General features: G+C 41.9%; 1 protein-coding gene across 3 annotated transcripts in view; it reads right to left on the reverse strand.

Moving 5' to 3' along the window:
• The window catches only part of acss2 (acyl-CoA synthetase short chain family member 2), an 86,354-nt gene that overhangs the window by 39,726 nt on the left and 26,786 nt on the right, over positions 1-19,842 (reverse strand). For 2 of the 3 annotated variants that reach the window (XM_078555129.1, XM_078555127.1), the window contains exons 3-8: positions 13,230-13,321; positions 7,695-7,798; positions 6,638-6,710; positions 5,667-5,742; positions 5,342-5,474; positions 4,821-4,865 (exon numbers count right to left, since the gene is read on the reverse strand). In XM_078555129.1, the coding sequence (XP_078411255.1) occupies positions 4,821-4,865; positions 5,342-5,474; positions 5,667-5,742; positions 6,638-6,710; positions 7,695-7,798; positions 13,230-13,321 (523 nt within the window). The remainder of the gene's footprint in view (positions 1-4,820; positions 4,866-5,341; positions 5,475-5,666; positions 5,743-6,637; positions 6,711-7,694; positions 7,799-13,229; positions 13,322-19,842) is intronic. The other variant, XM_078555128.1, reaches the window with a different exon arrangement.

A 19,842-nucleotide genomic window follows, 5' to 3' on the forward strand; every position in this document is an offset into this window, starting at 1 on the left:
ATTCAAACTAACCTAATTTATCTAAAAATACAAATGTTCCTCAAACCTCACATTCTAAAACTTCAGCCATGTTTACATATTTGGCATTTCAAACCTAGCTTCCCTTTTGATAACTCAAAAGCTCCAGACCAGCTGCCTCCAATTCATTTAAATCCACCACAAATAAACTAATCCAAACCCCACTATTAACCTACCTTTATAATAAATCACAGTAATATTATGAAAATTATTATATTTTCATGACAGCACTTGACCTCCCCAAAGGGCACCTGACCTCCCCCCAAAGGTGTTCTGGGACCAGATCCACAGTGGTACCTTATCTCTCCAAAGGGGTACTCTAGCTACTCAAAGAAATGCACAAAGTTTAAACCGGCTCTCACCAGGTAAACGCCGAACACTTCAGGTGTCACACTCCTGGGATACAAAACTCTGACTTCAGTGGAGGCAGCTGATTTAAATGGCCAGCTGCCTCCATGAACTTTGCATGCACAAACTGCCCCCATTCCCACCCCACAAAAATGGGAAGTGCTGTGTTTGGGGACGAAACTTATGATTTTTGGGCACTTCTGCCATTTTTGCCATGACGGGTAGGATCTCTGAGGCTCTCTGTTGTGGCAAAAATCCAGGCCTTAATCTAACAATATCTAGTCATTTGGTAGTACAGAACTTGAGTATTACTGAAAAAGGAGACATTTTTTGTTGAAGTTTCTCATCTTGCACTCAACAAGACAATGTTACCATCAAGCGAAAAAGACATTCTGCCTATCATACAAATGATTAGTGTGGTGTAGGAATTTCAGTGCCAGTATGATGCTACGTAAGTAGGCCATATGTTCCAAAGACTGGCAGATCGTATCAAACAGCATATCCCTTCTGCTGTTCACAACGGGCAAGGTACAGACCGTACCCAACCAGCCCATGCTTCCAAACTCAAAACACTGTCTAACATTAGGGCCGCGATTTTCTGTGCCTGCTGGCATCGGACGTATTCGGTGGTATGAATGGGCAAGATAGCCAAAAATCAGTTTCACGATGTCGTGAAACCAGTTTGTGATCGTCCGCTCAGTGGGTTGCATTTCCCGCCATTGGATGTCAGGAATCCCATTATAATACATCTGCATATCATTATAAGGCCAGTCCGTCGGACTCATCCCACCGCAGGATCATCCGCCCACATCAGCAGGAAAACACGCCAACATGTTTCACAACATCATACATTAAGTCGTGCACTTGGCGGGCTGCATTTCGCTCAGAACTTTAAGGTTTGTTTGCCTACCTTGCTTTGGTCAGCACTCGTAGTCATCAGCGCCAGGCTTCACAGACAGCACCATATCACTTTTAAGAAGGGCTCAAGGGCAGGTCTCTACCAGGTCAGCTATATGTGGGTGGCTCTTCAATGGCTGCAGGTCTAGGCTTGCTTGAGGAAGGGGGAGAAGTGGCATCAGGCAAGGAAGAAGCTGCAGGATGAGGGCTGTACTGGGGAAGGAGGATATCTGAGGATGTGTGTGGGGGCACATGTTGATTTGTGCAAGTGGCCTCAGGATGGTGAGGGCTGAGCAGTCAGTCTCCAGAGGAGACGAGGCCAGATGGGTATGTGTGAGAGAATGGGTGGTGATGTCCCTTGAGCTGGCAGTGAGTGAGATGCCAGTGAATGTGTGACAGACTGTAGTGTGAGAGTTTAGAGTGATGAGATGGTTGCCATACTCTGGCTGCACGGATGAAACCATTCATCCTCTATCTGCATTGGATGGCTAACCTCTTCTGTGCAGCATTGGCATTGATTACCACTCCAGCTTGGTAGATGATGGCAGCGGTGATATATCTGCCCCTCCTGCAGCCAGAGTGGGGGTAGAGGACATCACAGCGGGCCCCCACGGTGTCCAAAAGGCGGTCGAGGCTGCAGTCTTCTTTGCTGCGGTTCTGGGCCGGAAGCACTGAGCGCAGCTATCCTTTAAATGTGCCTGGCGTGATGAAACAGCAAGGTGATGGCGTGGCAGGTGAATCAGAGCCTGCCCACCATCGAAGCAGCATGTATCCTGGGAATGCATTATTAATGTGGCGGGTTTGGGATGATACCATAAAAAAAGCCGCCATTGCAGCCAGCGGGTAAAACATCGTTTTTCCCGCCTGCTACCGTACTTAGTGCAAATCTGGGACGATTCCGCCCCAGATGTGATTCCACGATTAGACAACATTTGCCAAATAATCCTCAGTGTGCTGAGAATTACGTTGACAACCAATTTAAGATTGTCAATCAGGCTCAGCGTGTGGCACATTTGTATGTACTGGAAGCTACATCTATTAATACACAGGGACCTGTTCTTTGCAGACAAAAAGAACATGTACACACATTGTGCCTGTTTCAGCTAAACAAAATAAGAGACAGCCACTCATTTACTGGTTCATTCCCCGGGGCAATGTCTTGACCAATCGGAGTCCAGCTGCCTGGTTTAAATTTCAAACAATGCTTGGCAGTTAACTGTCAGTCACCATCACTTGGTGCATTCCCCATGGCACCGCCTCTACCAGAGTGCACTTGCCAACCAATCAGCACTCTCTTCTCATGTGGTATAAATTTGTTGGTTCCTCTGACATTGGCTTTTGCGACCTATCAATATCTCTTAGTAATTTTGAGATATTGATAGAAAGTAATCGCCTACAGGAAAGATGAACTTCAGAGGAAGATTACCATGCCAAACATAAACTTCCTACTTCATTCATTTGTTTTCCACATAGTTGAATCACAGAAAGTTAGTATGCAGGTACAGCAAGTGATTAGGAATGTAAATGGAATGTTGTCATTTATTGCAAGGGGAATGGAATATAATAGTAGGAATGTTTTGCTGCAGCTGTACAGGGCGTTAGTGAGACCACATCTAGGAGTACTGTGTGCAGTTTCGGTCCTCTTATTTAAGAAAGGATGTAAATGCATTAGAAACAGTTGAGGGAAGGTTCACGCGACTGATACCTGGGATTGGGGGTGAGGAGGTGCTACCTTATGAGCAAAGATTAGGCAGGCCTGGTCTATACCCATTGGAGTTTAGAAGAAGAGATTATATTATTGAAACATATAAGATCTTGGGGGACTTGACAGAAAGCCTGCTGAAAGAATGTTTCTCCTTGTGGGAGAGACTAGAAATAGAGGACACAGTTTGAAAATAAGGGGTCTCCCATTGAAGATGCAGATGAGAAGAATTTTTTTCTCTCATTTTAATGGTACGTTAATTATATTGTTAGGATACACAAGTGGAGGGCATTGTTTAATTAAGTACATACAGCACATATAAATAGGGGATCTTTGGGACACTGGATATGTAGGAGGACAGCTGAGGGGCTGAACAAAGTCAATAAACTTTCTTAATAGAGAAAGGCTCTGTGTCTTGATTTCAACTTCACCACCTAGCTTGGACTCTGTTAATATCTCAGAGGGTCGTGAGTCTTTGGTATTCTCATCTCCAGACAGCGGTAGAGGCAGGGTTATAGAATATTTTTAAGGCAGAGCTAGACAGATTCTTGACTAACAAGGGAGTCAAAGGTTATTGGGGGTAGGCCGAATGTGGAGTTGAGGCCACAATCAGGTCAGCCATGGATCTATTGGATGGCGGAACAGGCTTGAAGGGCCGAATGTTCTACTCCTGCTCCTAGTGCGTATGTTTGTATGTATGTACTTAGTGTCACAAAAAGTATGGTAAACCATGTAAGACTCAAATTGAGGATTGCATTGTGTGCTAGTTGAAGTGATGTGTTGAGGAAAGCCATCTCGTCTTTACAGATCAGTTTCTAGCATTTATATTATTCAAGTATCCAGATTGAAATCAGCTTCAAACTTTTCAGAATGTATTTGATGGAACATCACAAAACACACTGCCATCTGGTTCCATAATACACTGTATGGAAATGAAGCAAACAAAATCTTCAATTTGATCAAAGCACATAAGATAGAAGGGGATAAACAGATCGCACTGTAAACTAGAGTTTCAGGCGTACCAACTGAAGATAAAACACAGAAATAGGAGAAGCAGTTACAAATGGCAAGGAAAGCCAAATAAGATCATTCAAAAATAATTGTAACTGGCAGAACAGAAATAAACCACAAGTAGCATGTGGAAGACAGAACTGAAGACTAACACTGAACTTTGGCTTTAATACAATATATCTGGGAAGTCAAAAGAATTTCAAGACACTGAAGAGGGTACAGCAAAGTTCTTAAATGGTAAGTTGTGCCACGTAATTTCTTTCTCAATACACCTCAGTATAATAGTGTCCTGTGTTTCAACTTGAGGACACTTCTGAAACAATATGGACACTGGTCACAGTCTCATAGTACGATAATATAAATGGTTCAATGCTCTTCGCTTATCTTCTTCATAACCAGGCATGGTCAGGTCATATGCTGTGTCTCAGTTTCACAATAACAACTAACCCATTTATACAGCATTTATAAAAATGGGAAAGAAGGATATAAACAGTTCGTAACCAATCCTCATCTAATCTTGATTTGTTTAGTGAATCTTGAACAAAAAACTTGGGTGGAATCCACAAATGTTGGGATTCCATTGAATCTCTAATTTAGGGGTGTTATTTATTTTAAAGAGAGCTTTTATAGCATCAGTAAGTTGTTCAATCTGTGCAGAACAGAATGTGTTAAAAGACCAGCCACCGCAAAGGTAGTCAGTAGAAAGAGTACACAGCAACTATAATATTGCCAGACAGCTCCACAAATAATGTTAATAAACGGGGCAGGGCGAGAGGGAAGAGAAACATATAGCCAAGCTAATGTGCAGGTTTCAAAGGTGGCAGCTACATTAGGACTAAAATACCTGCATCTCACGATGAACATTCTTTGCTTTCTTATTGTCCTTATCCTGTAGAAAGTTCATAGATGAGAGAAGCAACATTTTGGCAAATACACGCTTTCCTTTTGAAAATTTTATACTTTTGTAACTACTACAGCTTTGAGATCTCTCCCATCCAACACCACTACACATAAATTCCAAAGTAATTCTAGGCAGGAAATTGACTAGTAGTTGTTTATTTTTACATTAGTGATGTAAAGGCAGGTTTTAAGAGCTGAAAACGGCACAAACATTTTTGGAAAAAAAAAATCAAGGTTTGCTGTTCACGCTTGCAGAAATCAAAATGAATCATGTCAAACGATGCTATTCAGTTATAATGAAGATTGGAGTGAGAAACATGCAATATAATGTTAAATTCAAGGAGAACTGTGCAGATCAAAGCAACTGAACTAAGCAGCTCCAAAAGGGGTGAGAAAAATCTTCTCAGCACAATAGATTTTAACCTATTTTGCAGTGCCTGTTAAAGTATTTCTGCTTTTCCTTGCCTGGAGGTTGTAGCAGGATCGTTTTGCAGGTGGCGACTGTGCGTTACTTGAAACTTTATCTGTACAAGTTTCTTCTGTGGCTTCTGTAACTCCAAGGTGTTTTTTGACAATGCACTTTCGAACAGGGAAGTTCCTTCAAAGAAAATTACTTTAGAGGCAGGAGCAACTTTCAGAACTTTTTAAAAAAATAACAGCTATAAATTTAAGAAAAAGGAAAGGAACAAAAATAATTACAGACATCAGAAAATCTCATTATCTTTATGATGCACATGCCTTAAAAAGGACAAGATTTTGAAGGTAACTTAAAAGATTACACATTACACACCTCTGTCTGCACTTCCTGAGTGCTTCATCCGCTATCTGCTTCAAGTTTATGGGTTTATCACCTCTGTAAAATCCATCTAAGAAAAGATGAGAGCTAAATATGTTAAATACTTACATTTGAATGTAGCATATTTTTTACTGTATTGTTAACCTAGTGTAAATCAGCCAGTAGGGAATGCAGTAATCCACTGAAGATGCTGGACAAGATGTCAAACCTCTTACTCCATCTCGCACAAACTCCTAGATGCCTTACCACAAGCAGCTTTAAAAATTTACATGAGAAAGGCATCAGAATAATGCCAAGTACTCTGTACTTCATAGTTCCTTTTTTCCTACAGACTAACAAGCAAATACCAGCTCAGTCTATAAGAAAATAGGTACAGGACTAGGCCATTTAACCCCTCCAGCCTGTTCTGCCACTCAATGAGATCATGACTGACTGTGGCCAAACTCCATATGACTCGCCTTTTCCCAATATTCCTTAATATTTCTGGTTAACAAAAATCTATCAATCTCAGATATAAAATTAACAAATTTATCCAGCATCATCTGTTGTTTATGGAAGAGGATTTCAAATTTCTACCACACCTTGTGTGTAAGAATATTTTCTAAATTCAGTCCCTTCCAGCTTCATGAACATATTTAAAATCCCAATCTGCACACACACCGCCCCACCACCCCCACCCCACCCTCCATGTCCTGCCTCACTAAACCCCAGAGATCGTCAGATTGAAGCCTGATTCCTGATGCATTCCGAAATTCCACCCATTTAACCCCACCCACTACTAATCCCACCTATACAATCGCATTAAAATTCTCAATTCCTCTGCCGTTTAAGATGTAATGCAACAGATGAAGTGCTGAAAGTGCTGTATTATTGATACAGCAGGAAGCCTGGAAGCATTGTTATAGGGTAGGCGATAGGCAGAGTTTGTGCAAAACACAACTTTGGGGAAATGGCTGTTGATTTACCTGCTGTAATTAGGAGAGAACAGTGAGAATCCAGAATTCGTTCACACACAGATTCTGCAGAAAATCCTGCAAACTGAATATTAAAATTATAATTATTTGACAATTCAATGATAGTGAATTGGAGTTACGTACAGAATCTGGGTTTAATTACTCAAATTGTAAATATGGTATATTGTGATAGAGAGTGAGCTTCTACACGTAGTCAGAGTTCTGCACATCCTCAGTAGTCACGGTGACGCTGGTGTTAATGCCTGGTGTGTTGGTTGCGTCAATGGACTGTAACTAGAAGAAAATGCAACATTTTTCCAGTGTTGGCATCTTATGTTGCAGGGGAAGGCAAAGAGCAAGGGAGAGGAACCACCCACAGAAAGTGTATCGATTTGGAATCAGTGGCATGCATCACGATTTTATGGATGTCATACAGCACGTTCTGCTAAGAGGGCTGGATATTTGGGCTTAGCCAGTAAGCATGGGGGATTGTGCCCTCGCACCACAGCTTCTCCAACACTCTGCTTTGACATTGCGAAGTTCTACCTGCATTGATAGATGGGATATGGCATTTCCGAAGATTAATTTTAATTTGTTCTTCTATTAGTTGATTACAAATTGAGACAATACTTTACAAATGCAGTCCCAATCGCCCGACAGAGTCCTCTTCAGGTCTCTCTTCCAGGTCATTTTTGCTGACACTATATTTTTCATATTCATCAGGCGGAATTTTGAGTGGGACTCGAAATTGCCGCCGAAGTCAACAGATATTTTACGGGTCTGTTAAATTATCTGCCCCACCCGCTACGATTCCACAGCGAGTGGGACCAGAAAATTTCGGCCGAAGATTCCATACGTCCTTAAAGTGAGTTCTACTGTATCTGTGTTGGGTGCGAAGGCAGTTTCTAGGGCTGTAAGCAACTACCCACGTATCACTAGCTCAACTGACCTGGTCAATGAAGACACTTATTAAACAATTGAACAGATCTTAACATTTAAATTTCCAAATTGTCTATAATTACAGTCACCATGATTATGAAAGCTAGCAACCATATAACTTTTTACTTACCACAATGGAATGTATTGCCCCTATTCTGGCACATGCTAACATGGCAACAACCAATTCTATAATCATTGGCATGTAGATTGAAACTCTGTCTCCCTTCTTCACTCCTGCGGGTTTTAAATAAAAAGACATAAATAGTGGCACATGTGAAGACAGGAAACAACATTTTGGGGTTCTGGTTAGTCCATGAACATTTACATTACAAACCATGCAAGAGAATATGAAGCAATTGAAATTCACAGTCTACTATGTTTCATGTTGTTGTATCTTAATGTAGTTCATACGCAAAATCCAATTGTTTACATGCTGATTTTCATCTTTAAGAGTCAATCAGCCTATCAAAAATTATCACACCCAAGTCTTTACTCAAGTCACTTTACAAAAAAATGGAGTAATAGTTTCAAAGCCTTGAGGTGATTTATCTTTTATCAAAAATAAAAACCATAGCATGGACAACCAGATTCATAATCAGTCATCTATGTTACTTCCAATGGATAGTCATCTGAAAAGAAATTTGTACTCAATTCACCACAATATTTCCCCCCTGTCCATTTTCAAAGAGAAAAATTCACAAATATTCTCCTTTTATGGAAATTACGGACTGAAAATTTGAGCAATACTGGGAAAAGTTGTTGAAGAATGGTATAAGCAGCTACCAAATTTGTTTGCTTATAAAATGTTTCACCATCCACAATTACTAACTCAAGCCAAATTTAATAGACGATTTGCAAAACAATTCCACAGGACCTTAAAAATTTGGATAACTATTCGTGTTTGGAAAAGCTTCTTATGATCTCATGAAATAATGGGAGGTTAAGTAAGTATAGGTACCACTGTTTACAAAGAAATAATAATCCTTAAACAGATATAACAGAACATATGTTAAATATGATTGGAAGGAAACAGCTTAGTTATCAAGTCAGATATTTGAAGAAAATTAAGTTACCCAGGCTGACTCAGGATCCAATGATTTCTCTTGAATTGCTAATTCAGATACAGAGTTCAGTCATATATTCAAGAATATGATGCACCAATATATACTGTCTTTAGGACTGTAGTTCATACCTGCAATTCTCTATCATACAGGTTATCCAAGCTCAGTCTACACCTGTAGGAAGGTATTTAGTAAAAGCTAGGTAATGTCACACACGGACGGTCAAGAATGGACCGTCATAACCAGTGCCGTTCCCCTACAGACACTTCACATATTTGTACAAAATTCCATGGTATGCCGCATTAACTGTTTCTTTAAAAAGTGCAATGGACTTCAATGTGAGCACATTATACATTTGGTTGAAAACTATATCTGCTATTTTTGAATGGGCAGGCTTGTAACAAATTTGCCACACTCTTAACTTCACAGACCTCAGGTGGGATAACAGCAGCTGCATAAAAATACCCAAAACTTTTGCAGTTTGAACCTGGGATGACGGCTGGATTATCCCACTCAGAAACACCCCATGTTAGAAACACAGATATTTATTTTCTGACCGGTGTTTTCCTGTACAAACATTTAACACACGTGTATCATAGTTCATTCCTACATTACCATTCCCAAATAAATAGTTTGAGTTACTCAGGAAGGAGTTTGGAAAAACAGCCAATACTGCTTAGGTCCAATAGGTTTCACTGTGAAGCAGAATATTTGCATTACGGATGGCATATTATCCATCAATATTATTATTGTTTTATGGAGAGTAAATATTCTGTGAACTTGTCACATTTCATTTTTTACCAAACTTATGCCCATAGTGACAGTCTAAGAATAAAGCCAGTAATTGTATCTCATCTACTGATATTCACCCAAGTTGTTGGCAATGACCACTTCTGTGCTCCCCTGTCTGCAATCTTTCTGCCAATTAAAGTGAATGGACGGAAAAGCTTGGTAACTATCTCAGCCTCAGTAAGGTTGTGAATCCTCCAACATTGTTCAGGATTCGTCACAAATTAAAGACTAATCTCCTGGCCATTGCTGTGAGCAAACCATTAAAAAATTAGAGGAGCATTAAAAAATGCTTTTATCCCCTTTTCTTTGAACACTTTTGTTTACTAGTGATAAAAATACTGGATTAGAGATGGGACAAAGGTAGTTCGACTAGGCAAGGTGATTGGAAATGGAAGGTCCTGTGATGATACTTTCAGGAATGCGTCCGACCAGATTTGATAGCCCTAACCCTCAGTGCAACAGCTGAGATAGTACCACTCTAGAATCAATCATACATCATGCTGGCCAACTAAATTCTTCTATATTTGTGTGTACAAGTCTGAACGATATCTACAGTTGTACCTATATTTAAGAAGGGAAATAGAACGTATCCAGAGAATTATAGGCCAGTCGGCTTTACATTGTTAATAAGAAAAATAATTGAAACCCTACTAAAGGGGAGCCTAGAAAAACATATAGGAACCAAAAATATAATGATGAATAGTCAACATGGATTTCAAAAGGGAAAGTCTTGCTTGACTAATCTCGTTAAATTTTTTGAAGAGGTAACAGAGACCCAAGGTTAAGCTCTGGGAACCCGGGTTCGATTCCCGCCACCACAGATGGTGGAATTTGAATTCAATAAAGATCTGGAATTAAAAATCTAATGATGACCATGAAACCATTGTCGATTGTTGTAAAAGCCCATCTGGTTCACTAATGTCCTTTAGGGAAGGAAATCTGCCTACATGTGACTCCAGACCCACAGCAATGTGGTTGACTCTTAAATGCCCTCTGTGAAAGGGCAACTAGGGATGGGTAATAAATGATGGCCTAGCCAGTGATGCCCACATCCCATGAATTAATTTTAAAAAAGAATGTAAATAGGGGTAATGCAGTAGGTGCACTTTATGTGGATTTTCAAAAGGCCTTCAATAGGGTACCACATCATAGATTAATGAAGGTCAGAGAAAGTGGAGTTAAGTGGCAAGTGACAGAATGGATAGCTAGCTGGCTTCAAGAAAGAAAGCATTGAGTAGGGGGTAAAGGTAGTTATTCATAGTGGCAGAAGGTGGGAAGTGGTATTAACCACAAGCGCTGGGACCGTTTTTATTCAGGATTATATTAACACTTTAACTTCTGGAATCAAAATTGACAATTTCTAAATTTGCAGATGACACTAAATTTGAGGGGGATAGTCAATACTGAGGACTGAAACAAATTACAAGAAGATATTAACAGACTTCCAGAAATAGCGTGTAATTGGCAAATAAATCTCAACATAGATAAAGTGAGGTATTACATTTTGGCAAAAGAAATAACGAGGTTGCATTTTAGAAAATAAGGACCAGATTATATGTTGAGGGCAGGCCCCTGCCCCAGTGTAAATGTCGAGGGTGAGCCCACCTCTGCTTAGCCAGTTCACTTTAATTTTTCAAGTGCCAACTCTTTAATTTGTATGAAGTGGCACTTCCATCCATCTCCAGGAGGATGTCCCATCTCATAGGGTTGCTAGCCAATCGGAGGCCAGCAGCTCTGCGCCACCATTAGCGCCACCAGGAGTGGTAGACACTGCTGGTATTGCAGGAGGCCTGGGTGAAAGAGCAACGATGGATGACCTGGAACACAAAGTCCAGGATCTCCCTCTGGCCAGGTTGGCAAGCCTCGGCAAGGGCCCTGGGGGTGGGGTAGATGTTGGTAGGCAAAACTGTGGGGAAGTGGGGCGGGGGGGGGGGGGGGGGGGTTCCCAATTGCCATAGAGGGCCTGGGAAGGATGCAGCCTCCCCTTTCACAGTCCAGCAGCCCACAGGGCCAAACCCGTCAGGCTGCACATTGGGCGCAGGCCTCTCCCACTGCTCATTAAATTGAAGCAGCGGCAGGATGAGGCCCTTAAACAGGCACCGATTGCCTACTTAAGGGCCTTAATTGAGCCATGGGCAGGTGGCCCACATGACACCTCTGACACACATTAAATCATGGCAGGGCAGGCAGGTAGCTGGAGGATAGGTAGGCAGCAGGCACACTGCTGATAGCTCGGTACCCTCATTTACAGCTCCACCCGCCTACTCTCTTGCCTGTGTATGGCCATTAAAATTCAGCCCTAAGAATCTAAATGGGGTAAAGGAGCAAAGGGATAGGGGAGTACAAATACATAAATCACTACAGATATACCAGGTGAACAAGGACATAAAAAAGCAAACCAAACACTAGGGTTTATTTCTGGAGGGATCGAATTCAAAAATAAAGTTATACATAACTGTATTGAATCTTGATTAGACCACACCTGGAGTACTATATACAATTCTGGGTTGCCATGTTATAAAAAAGATATAGTGGGTGTAAGAAAGATTTAGAAGGATGTCACTAGAAATTACTTTCAGGAGAGGATGAACAGGCTGGGCCTATTTTCTTGAGAAGAGAAGGCTGAGAGGTGTCCTAATAGAGGGCTTTAAAATTATGGAAGGTCTTGATAGAACGAATACAGAAAGAATATTTCCACTTGTGGGGAAGAGCAAAAGTAGAAGCCATATAAAATGGTCACCAAGAAATCAAATAGGGAATTCAGAAAAAATTCTTCACCCAGACAGTGAAGAGAATGTGAAACTTGCAACCACAGGGAGTGGCTGAAGCAAATAGTATAGATGCATTTGAAGTGATGCTAGACAAGCATTTGAGGAGAAAGGGGATAGAGGGTTATGCTGTGAGAGTTAGCCGAGGAAGGTCAGGAGGGGGATCAACTGGAGCATGCTACTGAAAGGGAATGTTGTGCATGTACTGTGCCGCATCTCCTATGTAATGTAATCCTATGAATCTTTAGCCAAGATCTGGTGCATGATTGGAAGGTAGGCTTATGGGTCTCCTGGAATAAGCATTTTGACTTCTTAAAATAGTAGCACCAGTAGGGAATTACATATGTAAAACAAGACAGAGCAAGTACATGTCTGCAGCAGCAACAGCATGTGCTTATATTGCGTCTTAAACATTTTAAAGTTCCAAGGTGCTTCACAGGAATATAAGAAAAAAAGTGGTGCCCTTAAGTTGTGGAGGAGTGCCTAGCGTGCCACTCATGTATTCTTGGTGGTGCAACTGAGACAACATTACTTCATATGGTCCAGTCAAAATAGTCAGATTACAAAAAAAGGGTGTAATGTATCTTAACTGAATGAAGACAGAGAAGTGCCATTACTGGGGCTGATAAAAAGTAGGTAATTTTTTTGCAATGCAATCCATAACTTGCTGTGCAGTTCTTTTTAGTGTTTTAATTTATAGTGTCTTGGTCGCAATATACAACTCCAAAAGTGAAATAATCAAATCCATCAATCCTTAAACCCAGAAACTAACTAAAATAAAAAATTCAGGTGAATTTAAAGTTTCTGAAAGTTTTTTTTTCCTTGCATTACTGCTAACAATTTATGCAAAGTTGGAGGTGTAGACAATAGAGGAATTATCGACTTTGATGGCCCTATCATCCAGAAATATAATAAAACATTCTGTTGTACTGCAAGATGTTAGTTATAACTGAGCTATGAGTTTTTTTTTACATAGTTTGAAAACAGTTTTGGTTTTCACTCAACTCAAAATAAGTCAGGAGGATAAGTAGTTCAGGAGCTTACCATGAGTTCGCAGGACATTGGCAAATTTGCAGACCTGCTGTAAGAGTTCTTTGTAAGTCACTTGCATACAATCTCCAGGATCATTCCCCTCCCTGCAATCAAATAAGAGAAACAGATATATTTCTTTCATCTTTATGCAAATTAACACTTATGCATCATGTGAATTAAGACAAACAGAATTATTGGTAATTTACATTTATAACAGGGGAAGTAACATTTATTGTTCAATAGAATTGAAAGGAAAAATGTACTGAGGTACACACAACCATTAATGTTGGGCAGAATTTTCTGCCTGTCGGGCGGGTGGGCCCGCCCTAATCTCCGGCGGGCGGGGAGCCGATCCCCGCCAGAGAAGCGGGCCCTGTCGCCATTTTATGTGGGCGGGCCAATTAAGGCCCGCCCAGCGTAACGGCTGGCGGGAAGCGCTATGCGCTCCCTGTGCGGGTGGGGGGGATTCCCCAAAAGCGAGAGTGCGCTCTTTCGTGCATGCACACGAAAGAGCACACATCTCCCTGAGGCTAAGTGCTGCCTCAGGGAGATCGCTGACAGCTTTAAAGGTATTAAAAATAGAAAAAAAACATCCTTAACATGTCCCCCTCATGTGACAACGAGATGGGACATGTTCATTAATTACAGTAAAACTTTAATAAACTTTTAAAATCCCAGCATGAAACCTCATCCCGCCGCTGGATGAGGTTTCATGTTTTTTCTATTCCCCGCCAGGGCTCCTGGCCTGCCCACCAACCTTAAGGTTGGATGGGCAGGTCCTTTAATTGTTTTAATGATCCTGTCAATGGCCTCAATTGGCCATTGACAGGTCGGCGGGCACGCTGCCGATTTTGCTGCGTTCCCGCCTTCCTGAAGATTTAAATGTGGCGGGATGACATCGGGGGTTCCGCCTGACATCATCCAGTGTCATTTTACACGTCGGCGAGCAGGCCCCGCCCCCTGCTCGCTGACAGCAAAATTCAACCCATTGTATAGAGTGGGTTTACTACCGTTTCCAATGGATTCTTGATTGTGCCAGTGTTGTAGTAGTGAGGCCAGTCACTTTCAAATAGAAAGGTTGGGCAGGGGGAAATTAGATTGTAGGCAGAATGTAGTTACCAAGCCATTGTCACTTGACTACTAATGGCCAGCTAACAAATATGGTACCCATTCTATCAGCTGCAGAAGATTCAAATGGGGAGAATTTTTGTTTTGGAAAAAAAAAGCACTCTGATTATCCAAACCAAAACAGTTGATGGTATGATAAGAAATCTAAGCAAACTGTACAGATATTGAAATAACCTAGCATTCCAAATGGCCTTTAAATGTTTTTGTTGGATAAAAATGAAATAGTTATAACATAGCAGCAGAGGATCATTCACATGCTATGTTAACCTCCTGCATGTGCATTCAGCTCTGTTGTATATCTGGTTTAAACATATTTTGGATTGTGCTGACAAATAACTAGAAATAATCCAAGCATTGCTTAGGTTGGGGGAGGGAAGAGGGCCTGATTACCCGAGGCTGAGGGCTGAGTTTTCCCAGCCCCTGCTGGAGGGGGAGGGGTTTGAGGCATGGGTGGGGGCTAGTGCTGGGAAAACAGGCAGAGCAGCAATGCGGCGGCTCCCTGGTACATTCCTACCACTGGGAAACTTGGGGTGGGCGGGGACTTAGAGCAGCTGCCCACACTACCCAAAGTCCCCAATTAAGGGCGATTAAAAGAGGTCTCCAGCATTTTGCCATATGCAAAGGCCCCCGGCTTAATGAAGGTGGCCTCCCAGTAGTAGTTCTGGCGGCCATCGGAGGCAGAGGCTCCATTCAATGGGGAAGACACCACGTTAATAAATGGCCACAACCTTGGTAGTGCTTGTTACTTGTCCCACAGCCCTAACCCTTCTGTATCCTCCATTTGTGGCCAACAACCAGGAATGTAGGAGCCCTCGCTCCTCCCTACTTACTTCAGCAGTGCTGGCCTCTGATAGTGGAGCTGCTGAAACTCTGGCCCTCTGATTGGGACGGCAGCAACAGGAGCCCACCCGCCATCCTTAACAGAACAGCGACAACAGAGGTGGATAAATCAGGAGGCTGCCTCTAGTAAGATTGCAATGCTGATCTCGCTGCCATCAACTGCAGGCTCAGGACCCCCATTTAGTCCCAACATCAAGGTCCCAAAGCCCATGGGAAAATTCTGCCCTAGTGCCCGGGAATGAGGCATGAAGTTCCAGATGCTACTGTCAGCAATCAGAGAAAGCAACTAATGCTCATATTGAGGTACAGACTAGATGATTTAAAAAGAAAATTACACAGACATTTGAAAAGAAATATTAAAGATTATGCTGAAAAGCAGGGAGATGGGATCAAATTAGGCTACTCCAGGTGAAGAGCAATTGCAAGCACAGATACAAGGGACTGTATTGCCTTTTTTGTGCTATTAATTTCTATGGTTCTAAATGTCACAATGCAACCATAATGGTAGTTACTGTGCACTTACATACTACGTTAATTGTACATTCCTTAGACAAGTGTAGCCATTTTATAATGAAACCCCCCCCCCGACCACAGTTCTATCTTTATGGAGAGTTTCTCCCATTTCAAACTTTCTCTGAATATCTCAAATGTTGATAACTTCAATTACCAATTTGGCACTCACAAAAAGGAAGCCAGCTTCTAGTATACGAATGTAGAACAGTCAGGAGGAACCTTCAGCCATGGCAAAGCAATTCAGATTAAACATTGCCACAGCTGTAGCTACTGAAAATTTCAGAAGTCAAATAGCAGCTCGCGTGTACTTCACTCAAATATATATTCTGCTTCCCTAACTAACTTTAAAAGTTCTTAACTGGCTGTACAGCTGTTGGTCATCTTGAGGTTGAGGAATGAGGGCAATAGATAGGTAAAGATACATATAGAGTGGTTCCATCAACAAAAGCAGTCCAATTTTATGAAATATGGATATCTCCCATCTTTTTAGAGTTTTTTTTTTAAAGTTAGGATCAAGTATCCAACTGTACTTCCACTGCGAGCATCAGGCAACTGATACCCCAGTTAATTGCAGACCCCACACTCTAATGCCTGACAACCAAACCTCAGCTCTAACAGTCAAATGATAATTTCCTAGTATTAGCCTTTTGCTTTGGAATCATGCCCAAGAACTGAATGATCAACAAGGGATCACCAAGTACTGGTTGCATCTCAAGAACACTTGGGTTAGGTTTTGAGACAAATTTCAATCTATTTAGAACAGTGGGCATACCATCTTTAAAAAGGTATAATGGAGGCATCATTCAAAGAATAAACAAGCAGAATGCATAACAAAGAGACTCACCAAGTTAAATTCATTCTTACTGCAGAAAATAATGAAAACGATTCACTGATCCAGTTAAAATGAAGAGCACAAATTGCATTGTGTACAAGTTATTAAACTTTGAACTATGATAGTAGAACTACGGAACACAAATACAAAATTACTAGGCCTAAAACAGCTGTCCCGGAGCTAAGCACTCACGCTATATGAAATATATATAAATACATATATATCATCGTGGATAATTTATAAAAGCTTAAAAACTGGACAAAGGCTTTAAAATGACTGATGCCACGACTGGTTATGTTTCAAACAAAAGGAACTTCCTAGCATTCAGAACAGCTGCCACTGTTATCTCTGAAGAAACGCTAACGACCCTTGTGACTGCAGAGATCAAATGCAAGGGAATTGTACAAAGATCATTTACATTTCTAAGGCCAAGGCCTGGCCAATGGAGATGAGGTCCAATAGGACAAAGGACCCCGAATCTTCTTTTGAAATGATTAATGGTTGAAACATTAGCCATGTCAAGAATCCAGACAAAGGAATATACATCCATTATCCAAACCAAAGTGGAGAAGTGGGAGTCATATCACGTGATCCGCCTAGCTGGGAGAACCAGTTACTCTGCCTTGTGAAGCTGCAAAGCGGCTCCATCAAGCAGGCAGCAGCTCAGAACAAGGACTCAGTCCAGGTGAATGCCTGACCCCCATCTACACTGTTTCTACTGGAACTTCTGAACTTTTGTACCATCGCCTGCAAGCCTAATTTGCCTCTGTGTGCTTATTTCATCGTGGAAGCCATCTCTGTGGAAAGTGAATTATCCAGCATCAGTTTTTAACCTGCCTGCTCTGTGAAAGAATACACCACTGGACTTTGATTCTGGACTCAACTGAAACAATGATTCTCATATTCTGTACCTCTTTCTTATCCTTCATTTACTGTATGAATGCAAAAAGGGGCGGGAGGTTGTGAACCCTCATCCCGTATTTTGAGTGTGTGCAAAATAAACTAACCTTCCGATTTTGCCTTATCTCGAGTTTGCTGTGGAATTGTTAATAAAAATTGAATCACACCAAATCCGAGGGGTCGGGGAAAATATGCCTCCACTTATAAAAGGGGGAAATCAAAATCAAAACACCTTTCTGTTTACGGATAGGTGGCAACAGAAGCTGTTTAAATTAAAACCCCCTCCTGTCCAGAACAGAAATTTGGAGCTTAAGTCCGGGAAAATCCAATTTGAATTTGACCAGAGTTAAAGTTAAGAGGCGAGCCAAATCGAATATAATACTCAACTGGAAGTGAAGAGGAAAACTCAGTGGCTGAAACAAATTTTAAAAGACATGTAACTTATCACAGCAAATTCCTTTTTCCAACACTAAAAGGATGGCAACTTTTGATGCCCAAATATTTGTTCAGCAAGGGAATTTAAATGGTGAAACTTTGGCGGCCCTTAGCACAGAAGGAGGGAGGGAGTGAGGGAGAGAGAGCGCAAGTGAGAGAGTGCGAGAGAGAGAACACAAGAGAGAGAGCCCAAGAGAGCAGGATAGCTAAAATGGCCCTCAACCAACTGGACATTTTTAATTCAAGGACAGCTGTCAGGGAGAGCCCAAGAGGTCTACTCCATGCTGCCTCCTGATGTGTCCTTGAACTATGAGCAGACCAAGGCTGCCATCCTAACTACCTGCGAGTTAGTCCTGGAGGCATATTGCCAGCAATTCCGGAGTACTCATAAGGCCGCCCACACAAACCTACATTGAGTTCAAACGCCGAAGCAAATCGCTAACAATCCCACACCCATGAGGGACTGTGAGAGTTGGTATTGTTAGAGGAATTCAAATATTGCCTCCCCACCATCCTGTGAATACACAGAGGAGCAGAGAATCCTCACGGCCAGGATGCAGCAGACAGCTGTGATCTCACCCACAGGCCTGGAAACTCAGGCAGACTCTTTCCAAACCATGCCCATGAGTATTGGAAAGATAAGCAGGGCAATCTAGAGAGGAAAGGCCCCCAACACAGAAAAAAAAAACATGAAAAGAGGGTGCAAGAAGCCCCCCTGCAGCCCAAAAGGAGAATTCGCGGAGGCTGGTGTGTTCTCATTGCAACAAAATAGGCCATTCCAGACCCAAGTGCTGGAGATTGCACAGCAAGCCAGTTGGCCCAGCAGGGCTTTGCATGAGTAGACTCCGAAGAATGCCCCAATGAGTAGTGCAACAGGGAGAATCACAGAAGCTTTACCATGCACAAGGAGGCCATTTGGCCCATTGAGTCTGCACTGGCTCTCTGAAAGAGCACTCTACCTAGTCCCACTCCCCTGCCTTATCCCCTTAACCTTGCACATTCTCTCTTTTCAGATAGCAATCCAATTCCCTTTTGAATACCTCGAATGAACCTGCCTCTACCACCCGTTCAGGAAGCTCATTCCAGACTTCAACCACCCTCTGGGTAAAATATTTTTTCCTCACATCACTTTTACTCCTTTTGCCAATTATTTTGAATCTGCACACTCTCGTTCTTGAAGCTCACCTGAGTGGGAACAGTTTTTCACTATTTACCTTGTCCATACCCCTCAGGATCTTGAATACCTCTATCAAGTCTCCTCTCAGCCTTCCTTTGAAAGGAATGAATACAGTCCCAATCTCTCCAACCTATCCTCATAGCAACAGTTCCTTTTCTGGTCCACATTTAAATTCACCATAAAGCTACCAGCTAGGTCAATCAATGGCTTACTAGCTGGTGTCTTTGGCTTTGGGAGGGGCGCTCTTCTAACTTGTTCCATGTCCCTGGAACACTTCTGCCCTCAAGTGGAGGTGCAGCTCCAGCTACATCTGGAGGCATCTCACTCCCTATCTGTTCATTGGTTTGGGAACTCCATTTGTCCCTATTTAATATCGGAAAGAAGGTTTCTGCCAACCATACTTCAGTAAAGTCCTTAACCGTTTCTTTTCCAGGCTTATTAACCTGCCTTTCTTCAGGTTCGTTGGCTATGTCGGACATCTCCCTCACTATTTTTTTCCCTGCTTTAGGACTTCTCTGGTCCCTATTTAATTCTGGGATACTTGGTGAATCTAGTTTAGATTCTAGGGACCTTTCCTCTTTTTTAAAATTTTACTGGCCTGGCTTCAGTCCTGCTACATTCAAGCAGCTCTCACTCAAGGTCTATGGGTGCTATTTCATCTTTTTGGGCTTCAGGACCTTCCCCAGCTTCCTGCCCTTCTGCAAATTTCTACTGATTGGCCTTGGACTCTTTTCTTTCTCTGGCTAACATCTTGCTGCCAGCCAGATTATTCCCAAGGGGGAAATCGATTCTTGCTACTG

Source organism: Cetorhinus maximus, chromosome 13 (assembly GCF_964194155.1).
Source record: "Cetorhinus maximus chromosome 13, sCetMax3.hap1.1, whole genome shotgun sequence".
Lineage (NCBI taxonomy): Eukaryota > Metazoa > Chordata > Chondrichthyes > Lamniformes > Cetorhinidae > Cetorhinus > Cetorhinus maximus.